This window comes from Eriocheir sinensis, chromosome 18 (assembly GCF_024679095.1).
Source record: "Eriocheir sinensis breed Jianghai 21 chromosome 18, ASM2467909v1, whole genome shotgun sequence".
NCBI lineage: Eukaryota > Metazoa > Arthropoda > Malacostraca > Decapoda > Varunidae > Eriocheir > Eriocheir sinensis.
The window spans coordinates 16,257,142-16,284,715 of NC_066526.1; the positions used below are offsets into that span (position 1 = coordinate 16,257,142).

The 27,574-nt window shown below is 45.3% G+C and overlaps 1 protein-coding gene across 2 annotated transcripts in view; it reads right to left on the minus strand.

Moving 5' to 3' along the window:
• The window catches only part of LOC127000378 (LIM/homeobox protein Lhx4-like), a 93,665-nt gene that overhangs the window by 42,901 nt on the left and 23,190 nt on the right, over positions 1–27,574 (minus strand). For both annotated transcript variants that reach the window (XM_050864043.1, XM_050864044.1), the window contains exon 2: positions 8,150–8,275. In XM_050864043.1, coding sequence (XP_050720000.1) covers positions 8,150–8,275 — 126 coding nt within the window. The remainder of the gene's footprint in view (positions 1–8,149; positions 8,276–27,574) is intronic.

Genomic DNA, 27,574 nt, shown 5'->3' on the forward strand with positions numbered 1-27,574 from the left:
TCCTGTGTCCTCATCCTCCCGTATCCTTCCTGTGTCACCTAAACTCAGATCATCGGCACCAGCGTCTCCCTCTCGCCTTGTTGACACCGCGAACGTATCTTAACGGAACGAACGTAAACCCGCGTGGCTGAGCGTTCGTTGTGCGTGGACCGAGCGAATCCTTGTGGGAAAATCTCTCCTCCTCTTTAATAATCAGTGAGAAGAATGCTAAAGAAAAGGATGATATTAAATGGGACCTTTGTACGCGGGGGAAGAAGAGGGGGAGGAAGACGGAGCAGGTTCAAGGCGGTGATGGAAATCCCTATATAATTTTCATCTAATGGAGAGAGAAAAATGGCCAAGAAATAATGGCATAATACCCTAAATGGCACCTCTTTCCGCGCGCTGTTGCCACGCTTCCCATTCTATACTCCACCCCCCTCCCCCCTTCCCCCTCCTCGCCCCCTTTTTCCCCCCTTCTCTGAGCCAATTTCCTCGCGATAATTAAATGTAAATTGTCAAGGAAAATTGGAACTCATGTTACGCGGACAATGAATTCCCTCCGCGGTATTTTAACCCTGAAGAAGCCGTGCCATCCACAGCTGAATGGCCGAAGGAGGAGGAGGAGAAGGTGGGGGAGGAGGAGGAGGTGGGAGGAGGAGGAGGAGGTGGGAAAGGAGTTTTTTTGAGAAGAAGGATGGATGGGAGCTTTGGTAGAGGGTCCAAATAATTTTATAGAGTTAAATTATATTCAACGAAGCCAAAGGAGGAGGAGGAGGAGGAAAAGGAAGAGGAGGGGGAGGAGGTGAAGAAGGAGGAGGAGAGTGACAAGGATGTGGAGGAGAAGGGGAGGAGGTATAGCAGTAACAGTGGTAGTAGTAGTAGTAGTAGTAGTAGTAGTAGGAGGAGGAGGAGGCGGAAAAAAGAGGAGCAATTGAAGAGGAAAGAAGAGGTGAAGGAAGAGGAGGAAGACGGACTCAGGTGTGGCGATACGGAATGGTCCTCTTAGCCAGGGAATATTAGTGATAAAAACAATGAAGAAGCACCTGACGAAGGGTTACGCGAAGCTCCTGAAGAACGATTCGAGGCTTCGGTTTAGGGGGTGATCGAGAACCGTAAACATGTCCACTAGAACGTGTGTGTGTGTGTGTGTGTGTGTGTGTGTGTGTTATATCCTCACTCTCTCCATTCTGCTACTTTCTTTGCAATCAATTTATCTGATGCCGTGTATAAGGTCTTCAAGTTCTCGGTGCCATATTTGGTTTAATGTAATCTTTTGTTACTGTTGAGACTCTCCTTCATTGCTGTTTTTTCTGTCAACATTTTTTTCTCCTCTTTTATTATTCTGGTTTTCTTTGTATTGCCAACTTTGCCTTATCTTTCTCTCTTAGGTCCTGGTTTCCCTTCTTGCTTTTTAGATATTTTGCTTCTAATAATCACGGTTCTGCTTTTATGTGTTAATCCCAAACTTCACTTTTTCTTACACTTTCTAACTTCACTTTTTTCTTACACTTTCTAACTTCATCACTAAACGAATTTCTTTCATTCACACTCACTAAAGACCAATCCATTTTCACTCTCTCCAGTTACTTCATTACTAAACGAATCCCTTTCATTCACAATCACTCAAGACCAATCCACACTTTCACCCTCCCTACACCAAACATCACCTTCGTAGCGCCTCACAATCGGTCACAATCACGAAAAGTCATGTCATACGCACACCACGCGCCGCACCCACGTGGAAAGGCATCTGCAATAACACCTCGCCGCCGTCCGCGCTTGTCTTTGGCCAGATCACGAGCTAATGGAAATTCTTTGGACCGGAGCAGAGTTGGACCTTCCGGCGTTACCCAGCTGGAAGGTACCTTGGCCTCCCTCTCCTCCTCCCCCCCTTCTTTCCCTTCCCATGCCTCCCTTTTGTCTTATTCCTTTCCCTTCCTGCCTTCTTCTTATGCCGTCCCCTCTTTGTCATCTTCTTCCCTCCCTGCCTTCTTATTTCTTTCCCTCTTTGCCATCTTCTTCCCTCCCTGCCTTCTTCTAATTTCTTTCTTTCCCTGCCTTCTTATCCCTTCCCCTCCCCAGCTCCTTTCTTTCCCTTGCTCTCGCTTTCCCTCCTTTGTTTTACGACTGTCGGAGAAGAGAAGGCCTATTTTATTCTTTGTATATGTTTTCATGTAGTTTTCCTCCTTTGAACACTTTTTTTTTTCCTTGTTTTCTTCCTTCTTTGTTTCTCTACGCGTCAATATTTAAGTTGAAAATTCAGTTTAATTAGACTCTAATCATCAGTTCCCCTTTCCAGTTTTCCTTTAATTCCTATTTTTAGATGCGTTATTCCTTCCTCTTTTAGCATACTATTACCACTATTAAGAAACACCGTAGGACATTCACACCTCTCAAACACCTGTAATTTACATGACGCCTCACGTGCAAGAGTCTCAGGTAACTCAATGCAACACTAACATTGGAGACTCTTCCCGTTAAGCTGATTACTGATGTTAATGATATTCGCGACGGCCTGCACCCTCATCTCTCACCTCTTAGCGGCCCTTCCACGCAAAGCTTGTTCTCCCGCCCCTCACACACCTTCCTTTTACCTGTTCTGTTTCAACTCATTAAGAACTCGTAGACGCCTCCCTCCTCACACACACACAAACACACACACACAACTACACGCACGGGAATCTTAAGCCCAGTTTCTCTTTCACACAAGCCCTTTCCAAAGCCTTACATCCCTCCACCCCTTTCCACGGCCCCCGCTCTCCCTTACCCACTCCGCCAACTCCATCACCCCTTCCACGCCCCCTTCCTCTCCCCCGTTACCCCCTCTTTCCCCCGCCTCTTCCGTCACTCCCTCCACCTGTGTTGTCGAATTTTCGGACCCAGTACCTGTGTGAAGGAGGAAAGAACTGCCAAAGACGCCTCTCGGGACAACGGAAGGACAAAAAAGGGGACCAGGAGGAAAATTAGTGGCCCCCGACGAGCGACACTTCCCGGGCTAAGACATCAGAGTGCTTTCTACTGTTGTGAAGAAAATTACTCCGCCAGATAAAAGGGAAAACTCCGTAATGAGAGAGAGAGAGAGAGAGAGAGAGAGAGAGAGAGAGAGAGAGAGAGAGATGGGGGGTGAACGGTTAAGGTGCAGGTGATGAATTAAAAACAGGAAGTGGATTTATATATTTTTGTGTGTAGTTAATACCAAAGAATCATTAAAACGTGTCATGAGAGAGAGAGAGAGAGAGAGAGAGAGAGAGAGAGTCGCCTGAACAACACACGTCCAGAAATAAACAAGTAAAGAACATGTAACAACGTAGACGAGACAGACTATTTCTATTCCATTACAGTTCCTTTTACTCTCTCTCTCTCTCTCTCTTTATTATTTTATTTATCTTTTTTAGCTTTTTTCAGATTCAGTTCCGTTTTTTCTCATTTCATATTTAACCATTTTATTTTTCTAACTTATATTATTTAACTATTTTTATTTCATCCATTTTTGTTTTGTTTATTATTTTCCCCTTCATCTTTTTCTTCGTTCTCATACTGCTGGTGACTAACTTTTCTCTTTCTTCTCCACAATTACTTCCTTTCCTCTTCCTTCCTTCCTTCCTTCCTTCCTTCCTTCCTTCCCTCACAGTTTCTTCAGTTTCCTTTTTTCTTCTCTCCCTCAGCAATCCATCTCTTCATTTCCCTCATCTTCCCTCTTTCTTCCATTCCTTCACTGCCTCTTCTTTAGTCCTTTTCTTCTCTCTCTCTCTCTCTCTCTCTCTCTCTCTCTCTCTCTCTCTCTCTCTCTCTCTCTCTCTCTCTCTCTCTCTCTCTCTCTCTCTCTCTCTCTCTCTCTTCGCACACCGTTATCTTCCTTTCTTCATCATCCCTCCTTCTTCTCCTCTTCTTTCGTAATCCCTCTTCTTCCTCTCCTTCATAATCCCTCCTCCTTCTCCTTCTCCATCTTCGCAATCCCTCCGCTCTTCTCCTTCCTCATAAACACTTCTTCTCCTCCTCCTCTTCTTCCTTCGCACACCTCATTCTCTATTTTTTTTTTCCTTCTGCAATCCTTTCTTAGCTCTCCTCCTTTTCCTTCTCCTCCTCTTCGTTGTCGTCGTCGTCCTCCTCCTCCCCTTCCTCCTCCTCCTCCTCTCGGCGTGGGGAGGTGAAGGTAACTAATCTCGCGCTATAAATATCACGTACTAGAATTCAATAAGACAACCAATAAGACAAATAAGAGGAAAAATAAGACAATCACAACAAGAAAGACGCCTAGATATATCGCCCGCTGGGAGTCGTGTTTCAGGCGCCCGGACACACACACACACACACACACACACACACACACACACACACACACAGATAGATCGACAGACGGGCGCACAGACACTTTTCTAATATACACACTGTAGATTGATTTGTGTATATATTTTTCCTTTTGTTAATCTTTTTCGTTTTTTCATTAAGTTTTGGTTATAGAGAAATAGAAACTTTTATGAGATATTCAGTCCTTTTTTTCATTTTCTTCCCCTCTTTCTCTCTCTTCGGGGTAGGAATCCGCTTTGATTTGATTTGTGTATATTTTTTCTTCTGTTGTTAGGTCATCTTTTTCGTTTTTTCATTAGGTTTTGGTTATAGTGAATTAGAAACTTTTAGGAAATATTCAGTCCTCTTTTTCATTTTCTTCCCCTCTTTCTCTCTCTTCGGGGTAGAAATCCGTCCGTGTATCTATTTGCATGTGAAAAATATACACAGATCTTGACACAACGAACTCTCCAGCGATTGAGTCATGTGCAGATACAGAGCCAACGTTTCCCTTTCATTTCATTCCTTCTCTCCAACTCCTCCTCCTCCTCCTGCTCCTTCCCCAAACTCTTTCTCTCCTCTTTCTCTCCTCGGCTTAGGGCGCTATGGCAAATGAAGAAGTTTTGAAGATTCACCGCCATTTTTAAGCGGCGCAGAGAAAAACGGCTCCACATGCTACCCAATATATCCCAACACTTGAATCTCCTGAACATTTCCCTCGCTCGGCGTCCCAAATCTCCAATATAACTCGTCAGGTGTAATTCTCACTTCGTCCGAACTCACCACCACCATCTCCACCACCACCACCACCACCAGCGCCGCCACTGCCTCGCCGAATCATACCAAGGGAAAATTTACGACTGAAATCTCCTCGCCAAACCCCTAGAGTGAGAGAGAGGCGCGGAATCCATTGTGACAGGATGGGACGATCGAAACTCCTTACCTCGGATTGAAAAGCAGGTTTGGGTTATATAGGAGGAAGACTTAGCGCTCCTCCGCGAAATAGGCAAAACAGAGTCGCGGAATCCGAAGTCAGCTGGCACGATTCGCACGCGGCTTTAGTTGCGCGCGATGGCACCAGATGGCAGTTTGCTTGTGTATGCAATATTGAGAAGCGGGGGGAAAATTGAATGATTTGCATTTCGTCTCGGTGTTACAAGACGGCGCGGTGGGCTGACGGTTTATATTAACAGCGGTGGGCGGCAGGGCGTGTGTTGCTGCCTTGTTATTCCCCCCACCCCCCAGACCCCCTAACACCCCCCCTGGACCCCGCACACCCCGACACTCCACCCCCAGCCTCATACACCTCCTACATGTCCTCCTGGTGCCTTCCTCCCCTCTTTACCCCAACCGCATCCCTGGCTCAACTCTCCGCCGCCCCCTCCTCCTCCTCCTCTGCCGCCGCCTCTCTTCCTTCCTTCCCCCTTCACAAAGCCATCCCTCCTTCTCTTCTTCTTCCTCTTCCTCCTCTTCCTCCTGCCCGTCCCTCGACAACTCCAAAGCTTCAAAACTTGTAGCGTGGTTCGTGTTGGCTTCTCAAGGCGTCGCCAAGCTCTCTCTCTCTCTCTCTCTCTCTCTACTTTATAATATCTGCTCGTGTTCCGTTTGCAGTTCGTGGGTTCAAGAGTTTTGTTCATTATTTGTGGGTTCGATATCTGTTCCGTTCGTGGGTTCAATGTTCCGTTCGCGGGTTCGGTCATTGTTCCGTTCGCCATTCAAGGCTTTAAGAGTTCCGTTCACATTTGGCGGCCGATATCTATATTTACTATTGTTTTGATGCGATTTGCGGCTCATATGTAGTTTGTGTGGGTTAATATGTAATGTGATTATGTAGGCCATGCTTTGCCTGTCCAATTAAGTCCGCCAGCCCGGCCCTGATGCAATAGTGTCTCGTGTGTGTTTTGATTTTCATTCGATAAATTATCTGCTTCAGAGGAAAAACACAATGCAGTATTTTTTAATGCATGGCTAAACCGACCGCTTGCCCGCCGCCCGCCACACAACCACGCCAGAGAGAGAGAGAGAGAGAGAGAGAGAGAGAGAGAGAGCACTACCGCCATCATCATCATCATCACCATCACCACAGCACCGTTGAAAAAAGTGGAGCATCACATTACCATTTTTCATATCCTCAGCATTCCTCCAACTCCTTCTCTTTCCTCTCATCTCCCTCTTTATCCTCATCATTCTCTCTCTCCCTCTCTCTCCTTCCCTTCTTTTCTCACTCTTCATTTCAACTTTTCCGTATATATATTTTTTCCCACCTACTTCTCCTCCTCTCTTTCTAACTCACTTTTTCCTTACTTCTTCTTTTCCATATCTTTCTCTTTCTTATTCCTCTTTCTTCTCTTCCATCTGCTTTTCTTCTAATATTTCATCTACTCCTCCTTACTACCTCTTTTTTCTCCCACTCTCATCTGCCTTTTCCTCCATAATTTTACTTTCTCCTCCTCTTCCTAACCTATCATTTCCGTGTTCCTCGTTTCTCGCACTCTCATCTTGCGTTTCCTCCTTATTTTTCCATTTACTCACTTCTTCTTTCTCTTCTCACACACTCATTTGCCATTCTCTCCTCTTCCATCCTTACATTCCCATCTCCAGCACAAACTCTCTCCCTGCTCCTCCTGAAGATGGTAGCAACGTGTGATTTCCTAGCGGGCCTGAGACAGCCAAAAACTCGCCAGCAGTATTGTAGGACGGTGCCACGGGAGGGATATTGGATTTAACTTATTTCAATTTCAAAGACCATAAAAAAAAGCTCGACGGACGGACTGAAGGGATAGCGGGTCAGACGAACACCAACGGCGACACCAACAGCGACAGCGACAGCACTAACCACCGTATAGATAGCATGTGGGTGTTGGTACAGAGGAGAGACGGATTGGGCAGTACTTTTGGTCTTGTTAGTGTGTGTGTGTGTGTGTGTGTGTGTGTGTGTGTGTGTGTGTGGAAAAGGGCTGTTAATTCACGTGTGCATGTATGTGTGTGTTTACATTTGTGATATACTTGTTTTTTGGCGTTATTTGTAGTCGTCTGTATTTATATTTGTTTTTATCTTTTGTGTTGTTTCCGCTCCCCCGTTCGCCCTCCCCCCCTCCCCCCCTTCCCCCTTACCCCCCTCCCCCCCTTTTTCCCGACCGCGTCCGTCCGTCCCCTCTCTTTTTTTTGCGAGGCGTTACATTCGAACTAGTTTATGACACTCGTTAATTCTGATAAACTGACGAACGAAACGAAACTAAAAATACGAGTGACGATGATAAATCTGCCCCTTTGGTTAGCGGGACGCGGCGAACACGGGAGGAGGAGGAGGAGGAGGAAGAGGAGGAGGCAGACTATAGTGACGAAGATAAGTAGAAGGACGGGACGAGAACGTGTAGTAATAAAAGTAAAAGTGATGAAGAGAAAGATTGATTAGAACAAGAACGTTGAATACAAGAAGAAAGAGATGAGGAAAAAAATATTTGTTGGTAAAAGGAGGAGGAAAACACGTGGAGGATAATGAGTACTAGGAAGAAGAGAAAGAGGAGGAAAACGAGGAGGGGGAAAGAATACGGGGAAGGAGGAGAAGAGAGAAGAAAGAGGAATGAAAAAAAGCACGATCGTAGAATAGGAGAAAAGGGAGGAAGAAGAAGAGAAGGAGGAGGAAGAGGAGTAGAAACAGGGTGAGGAAGCAGACGAGGAGGACGAAAACATGAAATTAAAGGAGAAAAAGAAGAACGAGAGCAAGAATTGAGAACGAGGAACTAGAACGCCGATGAGAAAAAAGAAAACACGGAACACGAGAACGAAAACGGAAGACAAATCCTTGAAAACAACTCCAAGAAAAGCGAAAACGAGACACAACAAAACAAACCCAAGAAACAAGGGGGAGCTAACTTACCTGTGGTTGCACTGTTGACAAGCGAAACACTCGAGGTGGTATACATTGGTTTTCGCCCTCATGACCATCTCGAAGGCGGGGATGACTTTGTTGCAGGCGGAGCAGTGGCCGGTGGTCCCGAACAACCTGGGGAAGAACAGGGCCGTGAATCGAGGGCGCTGGGGAGGAAATGGTAGGCAAATAGGAAGGATAGGAAAGAACAGAGCCGTGAGTCGAGGGCGCTGGGGAGGAAATGGTAGGCAAATGGTAAGGATGGGGAAGAATAGAGCCGAGTCGAGGGCGCTGGGGAGGAAATGGTAGAAAAATAGTGAGGATTGGGAAGAACAGGGACGTGAGTCGAGGGCGCTGGGGAGGAAATGGTAGGCAAATAGGAAGGATAGGGCGCTGGACGGGAATGGCAAGGAAATAAGCTATGGTATGGAGAAGTGTAAAAATGTATAATTTTGATCTTTAGGCGGTTAAATGGGGGCAACCTAGATACAGAGATAGATAAGGATGGAAGAAAAAACTGAGAAAGATGAAAGAAAAGAGGGGAAGTAATAACAACGAAAGGAAGGATATAGGAAAGGAAAGAACGCGATGTAAAAAAAAAGAAGAAAGGAAATGAGGAAAAAATGTATCGGAAGAGTGGAAGCAAAAATAAGCGAAGTGAAGGATGTGAGGGAACGGGAAGGACAGATAGACAAATACATAGATAGATAGATAGATAGATAGATAGAATAAAAAAGTATGACGAAAAATAAGAAGAAAGAAGATTGAACAAAAGATATGACCGAAAACAAATAATAGTGTAGTTATTGTTGTTGTTGTTGTTGGCATCGTCGCTGGCACGGGGAAGGGAGAGGGGGTGGGGGGGGGTGGGGGGGAGCGCGGACCGGCAGCCTCGTTCCTCAACTTTCACCAAACTCGCGTAATTTATGTTAAATTTACACCAGCGAAGAAGCTAATTTATTGAGGCTCATTTTCTCTCTCAATCCCACAGACGAAGAAGAAAAATGATTGCCAGATTCCCCCAGCGAGAGAGAGAGAGAGAGAGAGAGAGAGAGAGAGAGAGAGAGAGAGAGAGAGAGAGAGAGAGAGAGAGAGAGAGAGATAGAGAGAGAGAGAGAGAGACAGAGAGAGGAGAGAAAAAAGGGATGGGGAGTGTAGGGGAAGGGGAAAGGTAGATAGGAGTGGAGGGGAAAAGGGGTGAGGATTGAAGGAAAGGGAAAAGGGATGCCGTGTGAGAGGAAGAGGATGCGGGAGGCGGAAAAGGTGAAGAGAAAGGGGGGAGAAAGAGGGAGCGAGGAGAACATGAAAGAGGGTGAAAAATGCTTTAGAAAGATCAAAAACATATTATGTTATACTTGTATGAAGATAAATTTGGATGAGGGGAAACGTGTGTACGAGAGAGAGAGAGAGAGAGAGAGAGAGAGAGAGAGAGAGAGAGAGAGAGAGAGAGAGAGAGAGAGAGAGAGAGAAGGGTAAAGAAATGTTTTAGGAAAATGGAATCGCATCAGGGCTCACATACATATCCACTTAGGTAAAAGGAGAGAGAGAGAGAGAGAGAGAGAGAGAGAGAGGGGGCTCCTCTCTCGGCCTCCAGATCTATGCCGCACTAATGCCACTGTCGATTTCCTTTACCCATTTAATTTCTTATGGAGATCCACATCCCAGGTCTCCATTATCTGCTAAAAGTCCTGTTAATGTTGGATGGCGGAGAGGAGGAGGAGGAAAAGGAAGAAGAGGAGGAGGAGGAGGAGGAGGAGGAGAAGGAAGAGGAGGGAGGAGGAGGAGGAGGAGGAGGATAAAACGAGTGAAGGAGATCGAAGAGAAATTGCCTAGAATTGACGGTTGAATGCATGAGGTGGCGATGCAGACAGACATATACTTAGACTGATAGAAAGATAGACAGATGGATAGATAGACAGAAAGGTACATAGATAAATAGACAGATACAGAGAGAGGGAGAGTAAGAGCGAGAGAGAAAGGGACTGGAGAGTAAACATAATCACAGAAACGAGTGTTCCAGCCCCCCACTGATGGCCTAGCGTCTGAGCCTATTACCCAGGGCTGCCGGGATTCTACGGGAATTCACTCTCTTCCTTACCGACTCCCAATACCTCCACTACCTAATGTACGGAGGAGGAGGAGGAGGAGGAGGAGGGGGAGGAGGGAGGGAGGCCGCCGTGGGAAGGAGCAGACTGAAAGAAAGAAGACTGGGAGAAAAGATGAAAGTGTAGCCCATTCCACCTTCCGGAGAGAGAGAGAGAGAGAGAGAGAGAGAGAGAGAGAGAGAGAGAGGGAGAGGGAGTAGGAAAACTAATCAAAATCGCCTTCGAAATAATGGATACCTTTTGCGTCGTATTTGAGAGATGTTTAGCAGATGGAATGGGCTGAGCTTTGTCGGCTTGATTCTGTATTCATGACTCTGAAACGCTGTCTAATGCGAGTAATCGGGGCAGGCCAGAGGGAGAGAGAGGAGAGAGAGGAGAGAGAGGAGGAGGAAGCAAACGAATACAGAGAGAGCGAGAGAGAGTGAACGAGATGGAAGGGGAAGAGAGAGAGAGAGGGAGAGGGAAGGAAAAAAGGGATTGTACTAAGCAGGAAAGAAGGGAAAGGGAAAATAGGTCGATAGAGAAAGTGAGCAGTGAAAAGGGAGTAAAGGAGAAGAGAGGGGGAGAAAAAGGGAGGGGGAGAGGGAAGAAAAAAAGGGAGGGAGTGATTTAAGCAGGAGAGAAGGAAAAGAGGAAGAAAAAAAGGAGGGAGTGTTTTAAGCAGGAGAGAAGGAAAAGGGGGAAGCAAAAAGGAGGGAGTGTTTTAAGCAGGAGAGAAGGAAAGGGGGGAAGCAAAAAGGAGGGAGTGTTTTAAGCAGGAGAGAAGGAAAAGGGAGAACGAACAAAGAGATAAAGAAGGAGAGGAGTGAAAAGGGAATAAAGGGAAAAAAAGGGTGAGAAAAAAGAGTAGGGGTTGAGTAGGTAAGTAGGCAGGAATGAAATAGGGAGGAAAGCAAGAGAAGAAAGAGTGAGAGAGGAAACGTATTAGCTAGGGAGGGAGGAAAAGGGAAAGAAAAAGGGAGGAAACACGGTCGAAAGGGAAAGTACAGGTGTTAACGATGAGAGAGAGAGAGAGAGAGAGAGAGAGAGAGAGAGAGAGAGAGAGAGAGAGAGAGAGAGAGAGAGAGAGAGAGAGAAGATTGGGATGCTAAAGTGGTTTAAATAAGTAAAGGACGAGCAGTAGGAGGAGGAGGAAGAGGAGTAGAAAGAAGAGAAAGAAAGAGGAAGAGGAAGAGGAGGAGGAAGAGGACCCCGCGGAATGAAGGAGACAAAGTGAGGGAGGCAAAAGAGGAGGAGGAGGAGAAGTCATCGTCATCATAAGAGAAAGTAAATGAAAGTAAAGGAACGGGAAGGAAGAACAAAAGGATGAAAGGAATAAGAGACGAGAGAGGCGGCGGTGGCGGTGGTGGTGGTGGTGGTGATGGTGATGATGATGGTGGTAGTGGTGATAGTTGTTGGATCAAAAATGGAGAATAGAACCAACACACACACACACACACACACACACACACACACACCACCAGTAACAAGAGGGAAAAGTGGTGTTGACAGGAGAGCTGGCGGAGTCGTTGTTACTGGTGGTGATGGTGGTGATGGTGGTGGTGGTGCTGTCAGGAATCGGGAGGTGTGTGTGTGGATATAACGAACACGATGCAAGTGGTGGTGTAGCGGTGGTGGAGTTCGTTGTATAGGTGGTGACAGTGGTGGTGGTGGTGGTGGTGGTGGTACTGGTGATGTATGTCGTATAGAGTCGTATGCTGTGGTAGTGATGGCCTAATGGCAATGTTTTGTTTTTTGGTTGTTTGGAGGCGTTGGAAGTGGTGTTGATGATAATGGTATTGTTAGTGGTGGTGTTAGTGGAGGTGAGCGGCGTGTGTGTGTGACGTCGGTTGTGATGGTATTTTGTTGGTATACTGGTTGTGGTGGTAGTGATGATGGTGAAGTATTGTGTGTAGTGATGATAACCGCACCATCACCACTAAAACCAATCACTGTACTGGTTAACGCACTAACCTATACTATATTGTTGGTACTGGTGGTGGTTGTAGTGGCAGTGACGATGGTGAAGTATTGTATGTAGTGATGATAACTGCACCATCACCACTACCACCACCACTAAAATCCAATCACTGTACTGGCAAACGCACTACTAACCTAACTTGTTTCACTTAAGATGTTTCACTTATCACATCCGGTTTCCAAAGTTTCAGGCCGAACACATATATAATTCCACTCCCTTTTCATCAGAGTTGTTAGGTTAGGTTAGGTTGGGTCTGGGGGGTGTTAGGCTAGGTTAGGGTAGGTTAGGCTGGGTGTGGGTCGTTAGGTTTGGTTAGATTAGGCTGGGTTTGAGCTGGGGGCGTTTGGTTGGATGTGGGTGCGTTAGGTTAGGTTAGATTAGGCTGGAATTGGGCGTGTTAGGTTGAGTCTGGGGGCGCTAGGTTGAGTCTGGGGGCGTTAGGTTGAGTCTGGGGGCGTTAGGTTGAGTCTGGGGGCATTAGGTTGAGTCTGGGGGCGTTAGGTTGAGTCTGGGGGCATTAGGTTGAGTCTGGGGGCATTAGGTTGAGTCTGGGGGCATTAGGTTGAGTCTGGGGGCATTAGGTTGAATCTGGGGGCGTCAGGTTAGGTTAAGCTAGGTTAGGCTGGGGTGGGCGCCTGCTGTTTCACTTTGGCATTAATAGACTGGTGTTAAGTTAGACTGGCTTTGGCGTTAAGTTAGGTTAGACTGGGTGTGGGTCTGGTTACGGTAGGTTGGGTGCGTCTGCTGTTTCACTTCGGCGTTTCACTCGGCAGCGTCAGGTAACACATACGGGTCCTGTGCTTCAAGCCGTACACGGCCGTAATTCCAGCCTCTTTGTTGACCTGATTCTGTATTCATGACTTTAAAACGGTGTCTAACAGAAGTAATAGACCTGCGCTACAGAGGGGATGAGAGCGAGGAAGATGAAGGGGGCGAGGAAGAGGAAGAGTGGAAGCAGGAGGAGGAGGAGGAGAAGGAGGAGGAGAGGAGAGGAGGAGGAGGAAGAGAGGAGGAGGATGGATAGCGAGGAAACATGATCACAGAAACCCGACAAAATGCAGTGAAATGAAAGACGGAATAATGTTGATATAAGAAGAGAGAGAGAGAGAGAGAGAGAGAGAGAGAGAGAGAGAGAGAGAGAGAGAGAGAGAGAGAGAGAGAGAGAGAGAGAGAGAGAGAGAGAGAGAGAGAGAGAGATAGTGGTTTAATAGGAATTATCACTATTATCATTATGAAATACATCCCGCAGCAACGTTATCGTACCGAAAAAATGCAATTAACAGAATAAGAAATACTGATTATTGAGATTGAGGCTTCCCCGTGTATAGACCTCTGATAAAATAACGTGGAAAAATGAAAATGGAAATCCGATCGTCTAGCAGAAAACTGAACGTAAAAATAGATGGATGGAAAGAGAGAGAAGCTTGTTAAAATAAATGAACACGATGGTTCTTCAGCTGAAGGAGATCATATAAAAACAACACAACCGGGGAATGAAAATTCTGGAAAGCTGGAAATGGAAATGATGAAAGATTCATGGGAGGGAATAGAGAGCTGTGATGGGAGGGGAATGGACAGCTGAGGGGCTTAACCTGGGAGGGGAGAGAGAGGCGAGGGAGACGCGGGAGGAAAGGAGGGAAAGAGGACGGAAGGAAAGAGGGAGGGAGAGCAGCAGGGAGGTAAAATATAGGAAGGTCAGGAAGGAGAGAGGGAGGGAGACACAGAAAGAGTTGAGAGGAAGTAATGGAGGAAGCGAAACAGGGAGGAGAGAGAGAGAGAGAGAGAGAGAGAGAGAGAGAGAGAGAAGGGAACATGGACCAGAGGGAAGAGGGGAGCTTATAAACACACACACACACACACACACACACACACACACACACACACACACGAGGTATTCTATTTGTAATATCGCCAATATTAATACATTATCACTTAATTTTAGAAGCGCAAAAGTAATACATCAAATAAAACACCTAAGCGAAAAGCAGATATTAAAAGGTTTGAATTTGACGAAAAACTCAGACAACTAGAAAAAAAACGAGACTCGAACGGGGAAGACTTTTTTTTATTATTGTGTATGGTATTTATAGGCTATTACTATTATTACTATTATTATTACTACAGAGAGAGAGAGAGAGAGAGAGAGAGAGAGAGAGAGAGAGAGAGAGAGAGAGAGTCAGTATCTACCATAAAATCATCAGGAATACCACCAACTTCACTTCCCGTCATCACTTCTTTCACCACACACACAACACCACCACCACCACCACCGCCACCAAGTTATGACCGTAACGACACACAGCACCAAGACTCACCACTCACTCACCACTCACCCACTCACCACACACCACTCCTAAAACTCACCCACTCACCACACACCACTCCTAAAACTCACCCACTCACCACACACCACTCCTAAAACTCACCCACTCACCACACACCACTCCTAAAACTCACCCCCCTTATAACTGCGGAACAAAAGGTAAGTGTCCCGCCTCGTGAAAAGCGACCAACCTCATTAGATGAAGAAAGGGCCGCGAGAGCTAAGGAAAGTGCCCTCACCGAGTTAATTAGTACATCTATTCGTAAGAAGGAGATACTTTTCATTCACATTGTGCCAAAAGGGAAGTGTTGCTTTTATAATTGGATTTACTTAAGTTGGGGCTCGTATACACCGGGCCGGGAGAGAGGAGGAGGAGGAGGAGGAGGAGGAAGGTAAGGAGGGCCACATTCTCCATAAGGTCGAAGGTCTCTAGACAAAACTACGTCGCATTGAGCCATATCTGTCTTGCTGCTTAATCCTGGGTCTGAGGAGGAGGAGGAGGAGGAGGAGGAGGAAGGGCCAAAGGGCAAGGAGGAAGAGGGGGAGGAAAGGGAGGAAGAAGAGGGGAGGAGGGGGGTAGTTCTCTTTTTGTAAAGCGAACATCATTTTCTAAACGCGCACAAAAGTCCATCTCATTAGAATATGTCAGTTTGGGTGTTGCGAGAGATGCCTGATGCTGGATAACCCGTGAGGTGGTGGTGGCGGTGGTGGTGGTGATGAATAGTGATGATGATGATGATGCTATAGAGGTGTGTAGGTTAGTTAATGAGCTCACCTATCTACCTACCTCCCTATCTACCTACCTACCTATGTGTAAAGGGTGAATGAGAAGAGATACCGGGAGGGGGGAGGAGGAGTGGGGTTGAGGAAAGGGGTGAGGAGAGAATGGAGGAGGAGGAAGCAGGAAGGGGGAAGGAAGGGATAGGTTGGGAAGGGGAAGAAAGGATAGAGAGAAAATGGAAGAAGAGGAGGAGGAGGAGACTTAGGGATAGACAAGAGAGGTAAGAGAGTAGAATGGGGAAGAGAGAAAAGGGGGGAAGGTTAAGGGTGTCAGGAAAAGGGGGGAGGGTAAGGGGGGAGGAATGGGGAGAGGGATGAAGGGGGGTCGTGTCGGCGGCCTAACCGTGTCCACGTCAGGTCGCCGCGACACTAACAAACCCGCTAAAGTGATGGTCGGTCTTAATCACGCCTTTGTTCACTCTCGTCCCGACCCTCAATTAATTACGACTTCGTTAGCGATTATCATAGTTGTTGTTTCGTCCGTCCGTGTCTGTATCTGTCCGAGCGTGTGTGTGTGTGTGTGTGTGTGTGTGTGTGGAGGGTGATGGCAATAGTAGTAGTAGTAGTAGTAGTAGTAGTAGTAGTAGTAGTAGTAGTAGTATTTGTAGTAATGGAGGAAAGAAAAACAAACTACTCGCTTTTGGTAATCTGTAAACTTATAATATGAAGTCCTCTCGCCCAATTTTCCTTCCTCTCTCTCTCTCGCTCTTTTTTCTCTCGAAGGAAATGTATTTGGAAAGTTTCCGGTGCTGTATTGTTTGAAAGAGTATTGTCATTTCGCGGCAAGGAAAATATAGCAGTTCTTATTGGGTTTTCCTGCAGATGGAACAAGGATGCAGCGCTTGTAAGGGGAAGGAGGAAGGAAGGAATGAGGGAAGAAAGCAAAAAAAGAAAAAAAAGGAAGCAGAGCATTTATCAAGGGACAAAACTAGACATAAATGATAGATAAAGAAAGGAAAGAAAAAGAACTCATAAAAAAATCAAAAGGACAATTCAAAACAGTGAAGAAAGGAAGGGAAATTTTAAAGGACTGAAGAATCGGAAGGGAAAAACAGCAAAGGCAGAACACGAGAAGAAAGAATGGAATGAAAATAGAAAAAAGAGAAGGGAATAAAGAGGTAGAAAGTCTTAGTTGACGGACGCAAGTATACATCACTACGAAGGAGAAAAGAAAATGAAAAGAAATTGAAGGCGGAAAAAAACGAAAGGAAAAATGATGAAAAAATGAAAGGAATGGCAAGGCTGAACATTTTCCAGAAAGAGGGAGAGAGGGAGAGTGGGAGGAGGGTGAGAGCGAACTGGTTTCATAAGGGAACGAATCTGAGTACGTGGTGGAAGGCGAAAATGAGCTGAACAAGGCTGGTTGAGATGGTACACAGGATTCAAAGATTGCCAATTAGCTTCTGACAACCCTCGACCAACAGTCCAATTATTCTTTCATGTCCGCACACACTGACGGTCACTGCACGACGGAGGAAACGACCAATTATCACCACCCTCTCGCGTGTTGACCCATCAATTTAATTTCATTATCAGCTTTTTACGAGAGCCCTCTGTTTGGACGGCACGGGCTCCACCACCTCCTCCTCCCCCTCCTTCCCTCCTCCTCCTCCTTCCCTTACTCCAATCTCTTCTCCTATTCTCCTTCTCCAGTCTCTCACTCTTCTCCTCCTCGTCCGCCCCCTCCTCCTCCATCCACTCACCTCCTACCTGCAGCATTACAAACAATAAATGCATAACTCTAATTAACGCTGTGCATATTATGATGATTTACACAGGAGAATTAATCAACATGCACACACTAGACCTCAATTAATAAAACACAGCGAGGCCCAGGAATCGGACAACGGCTAACAAAAACTACCACTCGACATATGTGGGACTGAATACGCGCCTGTTGCCTAATTAACACAGCGTCCGTTTTCCTGCGCCTGACCACGGCATCGCCTTCCCAGCCACCCGCCCCTCCCCCCTCCCTGCCCCCGCCCCCCACCCTCCCCGCCCTCCGCCTCGCCGCCGCTCGCTAATGAAACTAAAATTTATATGTGAAGATAAAGCGACTAGACGTGACGAGAAGAAGCGAAGTGACGCCCAAGATGGCGGGGCTCGTAAGGACGCATATTACCCCCATTCCTATTAGGAACGGAATCGATAGGAATTTTTAATTAATAAACTAAGCCAGGGGTGTCGCCAAGCCGCGGCGTTAGGCTGCCATGGCGCCGCCGAGCCTCCGCCGCCGTCTGCTGAGTGCTGAGCTACTTGGTCCAGTATAATTCACGTTAGGTTTGATTGTTATGCTATGCTATGCTATGCTGTGCTAGGTTAGGGTGGCAGTGGTGCGCCGAGGCCTCCCCGCCGCTGTCACCCGCCGCTGTGTCCTCGCCACCACCGCCGCCGTCTGAGCTGAGTTACGAGTTCCAGTATAATTTAAGTTTGGGCCGCCCCGTCATGTAGTCAGTCCTCGGACACGTCGATCTTCAGGCGAGATTCATTCGTTCCCTTCGTGGGCGACGCGCGGGTCGTGTTGCTGCGGCGGGCGGCGGTGTCCCTGAGCCGCCCGTGACCTTCTTTGGTTACTGTGTTAACGGTGCCCGGGCCCTGGGTCATCCTTCCTGTGGACATACAAAGCTGACGTCTTCTCGTGAGCCTAAACACCCTGGCTGGAGATTCACGTCTTTCGCCTTTCCTGACCGTTCCTTGGCTCCGGTTGACCCTCCTGGAGCCTCCTTACATCCTTATGTATCCTCGAGTTGCTTCCTTAACGGTGTCTGCCCAGGGTTGTGTTCATGGTGCATACAAAGAGTGTGTTTCCTCATGACTCTCGCCGCCACTCATGCTGGAGGCTCATGTCTAGGCTACAACGACCAACCCATAGTGGGTCACTCTGCTTGCTGTCCTTAACGGTACCCGCCGCCGAAGGCCATGCTACCGGTATGGAGGGAAGATAGTCTCTCCTCATGGCCCTCGCCGCCGCACGGGCTCAGTATTCACGTCCCGTAGTCATACAAGGATCACCCATAGAGCGATACAAGCCTCGTTCACCCTTACTTCATGGCAAGGCTGCGAGGAGGCGTTATTAATCAGTTCTAGCCCGCCCACCACCACGGACAAAGGGAGGAAGAACAGAGGGCCGACTTGGGAAGGACGGGAGACTCAGGAAGGGACGGCGAGGGATAAAAGGCCAGGGAGGGAAGGCAGGGAGAGGGTGCAGCGTACGTCTAGGCCCGACTGCTGCTAAGGGCGAAGAAAGGAAGACAGAGGAAGGAAGGGCTGGCGGGTTCAGGTAGGGAGGGCTGATGATAAGGGGCAGGGAGAGGCAGGGAGAGGCCGGATAAGCGCACTTGACATTTGTATTCATTAAAACAGTGTAACGCGTCCTGGTGCCGAGTGCTGCAGGAAAATTAGTCCATTTCTCCCCAAGTTTCGGCTGCTCCGCGGACGAAGCTATCAAAAGCCTATTTCTGACAAATGAGCCCAGTCCAGCCTGCTTCTGGTAACGATGTTGGGGACGAGAGAGAGAGAGAGAGAGAGAGAGAGAAGGCTTAGGAGCAAGGCATCTATAGCGAAGCATGAACGAATGAGTAATGAGAGAACTTAGGGAGACGAAGGTGATCGGTGTTGGTTGTATTAGAACTGCCGAGAGGGAAGGAAGGCGAGGGAGGGAGAGAGAAAGAGAGAGGGAGAGAGAAGGAAGAAGAGAAACGAGTTGGAAGGACGGGCGAGGAGTTGAAGGATGGAAATTCGAATACAAAAGAGATCATGAGAGAGAGCATCAGTTGAAAAAAAAAAAAAAACGATTATGCACCAATACAAAAAAAGAACATAATGCCAAATAGCTCTTTTTTTTTCTTTTTAGCAACAGTATCATTGCTCCGTATAATGTGCTAAGAGGCGAGAACACGAGCAGGATAAACACACTAATGCCCTGCAACACACACGCCCACACACACACACACGGAAGGGGAAAAATAAGCAACACACACACACACACACACACACACACACACAGAAGAGAGAAAGAAAAAAAATACTTAAACACTCCAACATAAAAACATTTCGGAGAGGCGGGCGCGCGGCCAAGCCCTCCCAACCGAAAGAAAACACATTTGCATTAACAAAAAAGCGGATATGCAGTTTCCAGTTCCCCCTCACCCTCATCTTTTACCTTTTCGCTGTGAACAAGATGATCAGGCAGTTCCCGCCCGCCTGGGACCCACGCACGGCTCTCTTCGCCTCAAAAACACGCGCGCAAAGCCTATTACCCAAATGTAGCTGATCATGGAAAGCTTCCCGAGAGACGCCGCGCCCGAAACCCGAATCCTTTCACCGACAAAAGGTTAATATTATGAGTTTATGGCGTGTTTTAGGGCCAGAAATGATTCCGCCGCGCCGGTATAGGTAGACGAAAAGCTGCTGATGTGATTATGCAGGCGGAAATACAGATACACTGGTTTAGTGCGGGAAGCAAAGATAATGTTGGCAAAGCGTGTGAGTTCATAGTGTTTTAGGAACAGGGAATTATTTCGCAGCGCTGATGTGGGGAAAGGAAGAGTTGCTGATGTGCTTCTGTGATTAATTAGACACACTGATGTAATAGGAAAGGAATGATATTTACTTAGGGAGTGATTGTGTATGTTTTAAGGGCGATAAATGATTCCACTACGCCGGTTGTTGTAGTCATAGTCATATAGATTTATTAAACTTTATAGGGTAATACATGGGTGTGACTTTGTATTATTTAAACCTCATGTCTGTGTTCGTATGTTCTGCGTCTTGGCTATTTTCTTTAAGTAGTGAAATGCCGAGTAAGTTTTTTTTGCTAACTGATTTGCCACTTCACTTTTGTCTTCTAACTAAATGTCGCGTAATCAGACGAGATGCGAAGATTTATATACATTTACTTTTGTTTCATCGTACTGACACGTCACCAGTGTAAAAAAGTTTATATTTATTTCTTTTTTTCTGTTATGGCCAAACCCCTCGCGTCATCAGGCCGGATATTTGCACTGCGTCGGCCATTTCCCGTCATAAGCAGGCAGGAGGCGGTATAGAAAGGCCGGATAATATATGCTTATTAACCCCATTGCTGTCAGTATCCATCTTGTGAAGGCGAACCCACGGCCTCCCTACATCTAATAAAGCAACATTAATATAACCGCCGCCCTTAATGGAACGCATACTCGTCCCTCTTTAGATACGACGACCATAAGAATACATTTTCCACTCATTCCCCTACCTCTCTCATCACCTCCCCTTCCGCTGCCCCATCCGTCACCACCTCCATAATCACTATTCGTCCAACACCCCTTCCTTACCCTCCCCGCCCCTCCCGCCCCGTGCTACCCCCCTACATCGGCCTCCTCCTCGCAAATATTGGCACGACTACGCCTAAAGCACGTCTGAGTGAGCTGCGGGACTTAGGAAGACGACAGGAGGCAAGGAAAAGTTGGGTAGACGAAAGGAACAAACGAAACGCTGTAATATACGAAACAACAATGGCGCCCTTAGTGTAGGGGGCATGTCGTTATTCGTTCTGTTGTGTTTTGTATTAGAGTGTTATTGTTTTTGTCGTTAGTGTTGTTAGTGGTGGTAATGTGTCTTGAGCCCTTTTTCTTTTCTTTTTGGTCATCAGGATTGAGTTACAGTTTTCTTGTCATTGTTATTGTTGTTTTTTGCTTTGTGTTAGAGATGGAATTGGTTTGATTTGCTCTCCCAATCACCTTCCCTTCTTGTTTTTTTTTTCTTTCTTTTCCGTTTGCTTCTTCATTATTTTTTGTTTGTTTTTTGTTCTTGCTTTCGTTGTTCTTTTTGCTGTTGTTTACCTTTTTGTTCGTTTTCCTGTTTTCCTTCTTCTGCCCGGTGGTGGTGTTTGTGGTTATGTCCTCGCGTCTCTCAGTGAAACGCAGAGAGAACAGATTCCTTCCCGGTTCCGCGAAAAGTTAATTGGGAACGAGGCGAATGAAGGTCACCAGCTAATCATGACGGGACGAAGTTAAAAGCGAACGAAAGGAGAATCACCACCACCACCACCACCATCACCACCACTACCACAACAACCATCACCTACCACAACCGCTTCTCCCTTCACCTTCAATCATGCACCACTCACCATCATCACAATACGGGTGTACCTACCCTCAACCATCACTACCATCACCACCATCATCAAAACTATACCACTCTCAACCATAATACCAATATCACCACCACATCTACACCAACAACCACGACTCTCACCACCCTCACCACCCTCACCACCATCCCCACCACTAACACACAATACCGAAAGAAAGACAAAGGGATAAAATACGAGAAAGAGAGAGATAAAAAAGGAGAAAGAGAGGGATGAATAAGAATAATGAGACCATGATTTCTCCCCTTTCCCTCCATCAAAATTGACATTAGCCTGGCTGTTATGACCACGGTGCATAAATAATGGTAATGACAACACCGCCCATTACCCGACCCCGACAAAGGAGATGAAAAAGTAAAAGGAAAAGGTTCGACATTAAGAAGAAAATGAGAATGGAAGAGGGAAGTGCACATTATTGGAATTTGTTTTTTTTGTTACTTTTTTTTTATTTACGGTGAGAATTAGATGAAAGAAAGAGCATAAAAGGAAAGAAAAGCATATTGTCTGTCATTTTTTTCTTTTCTTTGTCATTCTCGCGTTTCCTTCTTTTTACGAACAGAATTAGAGAAAAGAAAAAGAAAAGAAAGGGTAAGAAAAAGCATTAGTCGGTCGGATTTTTTGTTATTATTTCTCTCCTTTGTCATTTCTACGTTCCATTCGTGTTGATATTTATTCCTTCATACGCTGAATAAAGAATTGATTGTTTATTTTATTTTATTCGGCTATTTGTTTATTCATTTCGGTAAGCTGTTTTATGTATCTTCTGTCATTCTAACTTTTCCTTTTATTTACTTTTTTTACATATGTTGAAAAAAAGAGTTCATTGTTTTTATTTTATTTTCATTTTTTTTGTTTTATTGTTTTATTTTGTTTTATTTATTTATTTGTGTGTGTAAATGAATCACCTGTTCCTCGTCCTTTACCTGGAGCGAAGAATCTAATCACCGTCTGGCTTCAACCTGTTTACCTGTGCACGTGTTTACTCTTTCATGGAGTCAATTTGCACGAGTCACCTGTATTGATTAACTTTTTTTTTCTTATTTGCTTTACTTGACATAACAATCTTTCATCCAGTCAACCGTAATTCTGCCTTTCTTTAAATTTTAGCTTTCTCTTATGTTCAGTTTCTCCTTCCTTCTCCTCCGTCTAGTTTATCTTTTATCTATTTATCTATATCCTTATTTTCCTTCATTTCCTTCGTTTTATCTTCACTACCTTTTCTCTTCTTCCTCTCCTTCCTTTATTTTCTCTCTTTTTATTGACTGTTTTTCTCTCCTCTGTCTTCAAAATCCTTTCCCTTCTCTCTTTCTCTTCGTTGTTTTTTCATTGTTTTTCTTCCTCTCCTATCTTTTCTTTATCTTTCTCTTCACCTATCTTTTTTCTCTTGGTTCTCCTTTCTCTTTCTCCGTGCCTCTTTCATTCTCTGCTTTCTATTGTTTTACGCATTTCTCTCTTTTCTTTCTCCTTCTCTCTTCTCTTCGGTTCTTTTTTTCCTTTTCTCCTCCTCCTCTCCTTGTCGTATCAACTTTTACAGTCACTTCTTCACACCTGATTTTCCCTCCCCATCATTTCTCATTCCTTTTGTTATTTCTTCCCTCTCTTTATCCCTCCATTATGCATTTTTCCATTATCTTGTCTCCCCTTGTGTACCTCGCTTATCCTTTTCCTTCCTTCCTGTCTCTGTCTTTCTCCTTCAGTGTCATTGGGTTTCTATGTGTTGTGTTTATGTTGTCTTCTCGTAGTTTTCCTTCTGCTTTAGTTTCTCTTGCCTATGACTTGAACTCTTTCAATACCAGTGCGTTTCCTTACCGTCTGTGCTTCGGCTATCACCTTCCCTTCCTTTTGGTGTATTCCCTCCTTCCTACGACTTAAGATCCTTCAAGAGAGAGCGTCATGACACCTCTAGAGCTAAAATTGACAGAACCTTGGCATCTCCTCATCCCGTTTTCCTTGTATGAGAAGTTTTTATGGGGGTCTCTTCTCTCTTTTAGCTTCCCATGTGATATTTTTTTCTTATTTACCGTACCAAAAAACAGAAGGGTCATTGACACACACACACACACACACACACACACACACACACACACACACACACACACACACACACACACACACACACACACATACACACGCAGAGTTGTCAATAATTCATTAGAGCGAAGTAATGGAGAGGAGTCTTTGTTATTATCGTGGCGCGCTGGGACTGACGTGATTGTGGAATTATAATGAAGTGTGATGATGAAGGTGATGGTGAAAAATGGCAGGTGAGAAAAAAAAGAGGTGTGGATAGGTGGGGGAGGGATGGAGGAGAGAAAGGAGGGGGAGAGTTTTGCATGTATGTGGGTTGATTGTGTGTGTGTGTGTGTGTGTGTGTGTGTGTGTGTGTGTGTGTGTGTGTGTGTGTGTGTGTGCTTTTCTTCCTATCATGTAATTAGTGTGTGTGTGTGTGTGTGTGTGTGTGTGTGTGTGTGTGTGTGTGTGTGTGTGTGTTTCCCGGTGTTTGTTTTTGTTTTGTGTGTCGCTCGTGTGGTGTTTGTGTGTTGCTCATGTGTTTGTTTCTCGTCTTCTGTCTTCCCTGCGTCTCCTTTGATGTCTCTTGCCTTAATTACTTGTTTGGTGTTTGTGTCTGTTTGTTTGTGTGTTTGTATGTTTGCAGGAAGATGATAATTTTTCAACTTTCCTCTATAAACACACACACACACACACACACACACACAAACACACACACATTAAGAATATTACCGAAACATCTTTCCACGTGTTCTCATCTCTCTCTCTCTCTCTCTCTCTCTCTCTCTCTCTCTCTCTCTCTCTCTCTCTCTCTCTCTCTCCAAAATAATGGAATACACATTTAAAGCAATCGCTGTCCCCCTTCTTGTATGATTAATTTCCCGATTAAATTTACCCCACTCCCGACCCCTTCACCATCATCTTCATCTGCCATTCTCCGCCGTATCATCCTTCACTTTCCCTTCTCCCCGTGTTTGCTTTCGTTCCCCCATCATTGTTGGTTTTCCTCATCCTTGTCTTTATTAGCCTATCTTTCACCTCGCACCTGTCCTAATGACTCTTACCTGGCATAACCCTTCCTTCTCCTGCTCCTGCTCTGACGTGGTTTATGCTTCCTAATTATTATTTACGCCTCAATTCATATTCTGGGGAGCGCGTGCAAGTGGATTGGGTGTAGAAGTAGTAGTGTTTTCGTGTTTATTTTATTTTTTTTCGCTTCCCTCTTACCTACCTACCTACCTGGCTGGCTGGGGTGGAATACTGTGATGGGAATTGATAGTAAGAGAAGGTAGGGTGAGGTAGAAGGGTGAGGTGAGGTGTGAGGGGGAAGTGATTGTGATGTGGTGTGTTGTGAGTGGTGTGTGTGTGTGTGTGTGTGTGTGTGTGTGTGATTGTGTTTTATTCCTTATCTCATTTGTATGTTGCTGTTGTGGGTTTGTTTTATGAGGGGATATTAAGGTTTGGTTTCTTTGTCTCTGTCTGTTTGATGGATGGTGTGTTTGTGTTGTGTTTTTGTGTCTGTTTGTGTGTTTCTGACTGTTCGTTTCTTTTCCTGCTGTTTGTTTTTGTTATCTGTCTATTTGTGTCTGTCTGCGTCTCTGTCTGTCTGTATCTGTGTCTGTGTCCATCTCTCTCTCTCTCTCTCTCTCTCTCTCTCTCTCTCTCTCTCTCTCTCTCTCTCTCTCTCTCTCTCTCTCTCTCTCTCTCTCTTCCTCATGACCGTTTTATAATCCCGACAAATTGCGCCAAGTACTTCACCTCCACCTGTTTACACACACACACACACACACACACACACACACATACACACACATACACACATATACACATACAAACCCCCCTCCCCTCCCGTCTCCTCCCGGCAGCCGCTTACCTCATCCCCACAACACCTGCCTCATACCTCATCTCCAGCTGTCCCGTTCCTCATCTCCTCCACTCGTTATGGTCCGTAAACAAGACTCTTACAATTTTACTTCATTATTTTACACTTTCAAGCCCTTCCTCCCTCCCTCCCTACCTCTCCCTCCCTCGTTCCTTCCCTTCCCATGTTAATCTCCTTTGCTATATATATGCTTTTTTGTGGTTCCTTATTACCTGTTTTTTTTTTTCCCTCCTTCCCGTCCCCTTCCCCAAGTCCCCCTACTTCTGTTAACACTGTTTTCTATATATACTTTTTTATATATATTGTACTTTTCGACTTTTTCTTTCTTTCCCCTCCTTTCCCCTCTCCGTTAATCTATATTTTGTAATTTTAAACTTTTCCCTTATTTTCCTTCTTTCTGTTAAGCTCCTTTGCTCTCTCTATACCTTTCTGTCATTTTCTTTTTTTTTTTGCATCAACAGGGATCATGCCATTATCCTCCATTACCATGCATTTTCAGCCCCTTCCTCTTCTCTCTCCTCCTTCCCCTCCTCCGGGCTCCCCTTCGTTTTCATATTTTCTCTCTATTTTTCTTTATTTTCGTTTTCTTCCTTTTTGGTCAAATTAATCAGATCCTCAGAATTAACCCTCATTATTTTACATTTTCAGACCTTTTCTCTCTCTCTCTCTCTCTCTCTCTCTCTCTCTCTCTCTCTCTCTCTCTCTCTCTCTCTCTCTCTCTCTCTCTCTCTCTCTCTCTCTCTCGTCGACAAGCTACTAGCCCCACTTCCTTCCTAGACATTTTTTCTTTTTTTTTTTCATTTTCGAACAAGATCAATACAGTTTCTTCACTAATTTACACTTTCAAATCCTTCTCCTCCTCCTCTTCCTCTTTCTCCTACATCCCTCTCTCTCCTTTTCAATACCAATCTAACTCTCTATTATTTTTTCCATCATGATCTTCTAATCCACAATATCAAACGAATCTTCTTTTTTCCTAATCATCTTTTTCTTTCTTTTTTACTTTTATTTTACATTTTCTAACTATGCTTACCTTCTCCGTGCTTGTATCTCCCTTCCCTCTCCGTCTCTCTAACCTAACCTCCCCGTCTGGTACCTTTTATTTTTTTTCTCTCATTTTCATCATTATCATCACTGCACATGTTCATTACTTTACACTTTCATTCCCTCTCGACCCTCCCTTCCTATCTTCATTTTTCCCATCTTTTTACTTTTTTTTTTTCCCATGTCGACTTGCTCCAGATTTTTTTCTCTCCGCGTTTTTCTTTTCTTTCTTCTTTTTCCCTTCCTGTTATCATCAGTCTCATCAGTTTCGCTTCCTTTGTCTTCTCGTAAGGTCGGGTTTTCCTCCTCTTCCTTCCCCGCAGTGTCCATATTTTTCTCCCCTCTTTTCATGCTTCTTTTCCTGCTCTGTGATTAATTTTCCTTCGGTCCCGTTCGCTTCCCTTCCTCCTGGCATGATTCCTCCTCTTCCTTTCCCCCTCTTTCTCTTTTTTTTTCTCTTACATTAACTTTTTTTTTGTCTTCTCCCCCTTCCTTCTTTCTTCCCTTCCTCGTTCTCTCTATACCACTATGTTATTCTACCGGTGTTGTTTCTCTGTTCTTCTATCATTTTCTTTTGTTATTTTTTTCCCAGTTATCATTCCCCTTCCTTTTCCTTTCTTTCTTCATCCCTTTCCTTCATTTGCCTCTTTCTGTATTTATTAACCATTCTTCCTATTTTTTCATATCTATTCCCTCTATCTTTTTTTTTTCTATAACCTATTTCCCCATTTCCCTCCTTTCTTTCTTTACCTGTTATATGTTTTCTCGTAGGTGTTTCTCTTCCCATTATCTCAGCATTATTCCCTATCCTTACTTTCACCATTCTCCTCCTTTTCCCTCATTCTCCTTCCTATTCTCTTTCCTATATCTCTTTTTCCCCATTCTCCTTCCTTTATCATTAACTCTCCTCTATGGTTGCTCCTCTTTTCCTATTCTTTCAACATATTTTCTTCTTACTTTTATTACATTTCTTCATTTTCTCCCATTTTCCCTTTTCTCCCATTCTCCCTTCGCCCTCATTCTCCCTTTTCGCCCTCCTGTATCATAACTTCTCCTCCCTGGCTGCTCTCTTCCTCTTCTTTCAACATGTTTTCCTCTCCTTATTTTTACCTTTCTTCATTTTCTCCCATTTTCCCTTTTATCCCATTCTCCCTTCGCCCCCATTCTCCCTTTTCGCTCTCCTGTATCATTACTTCT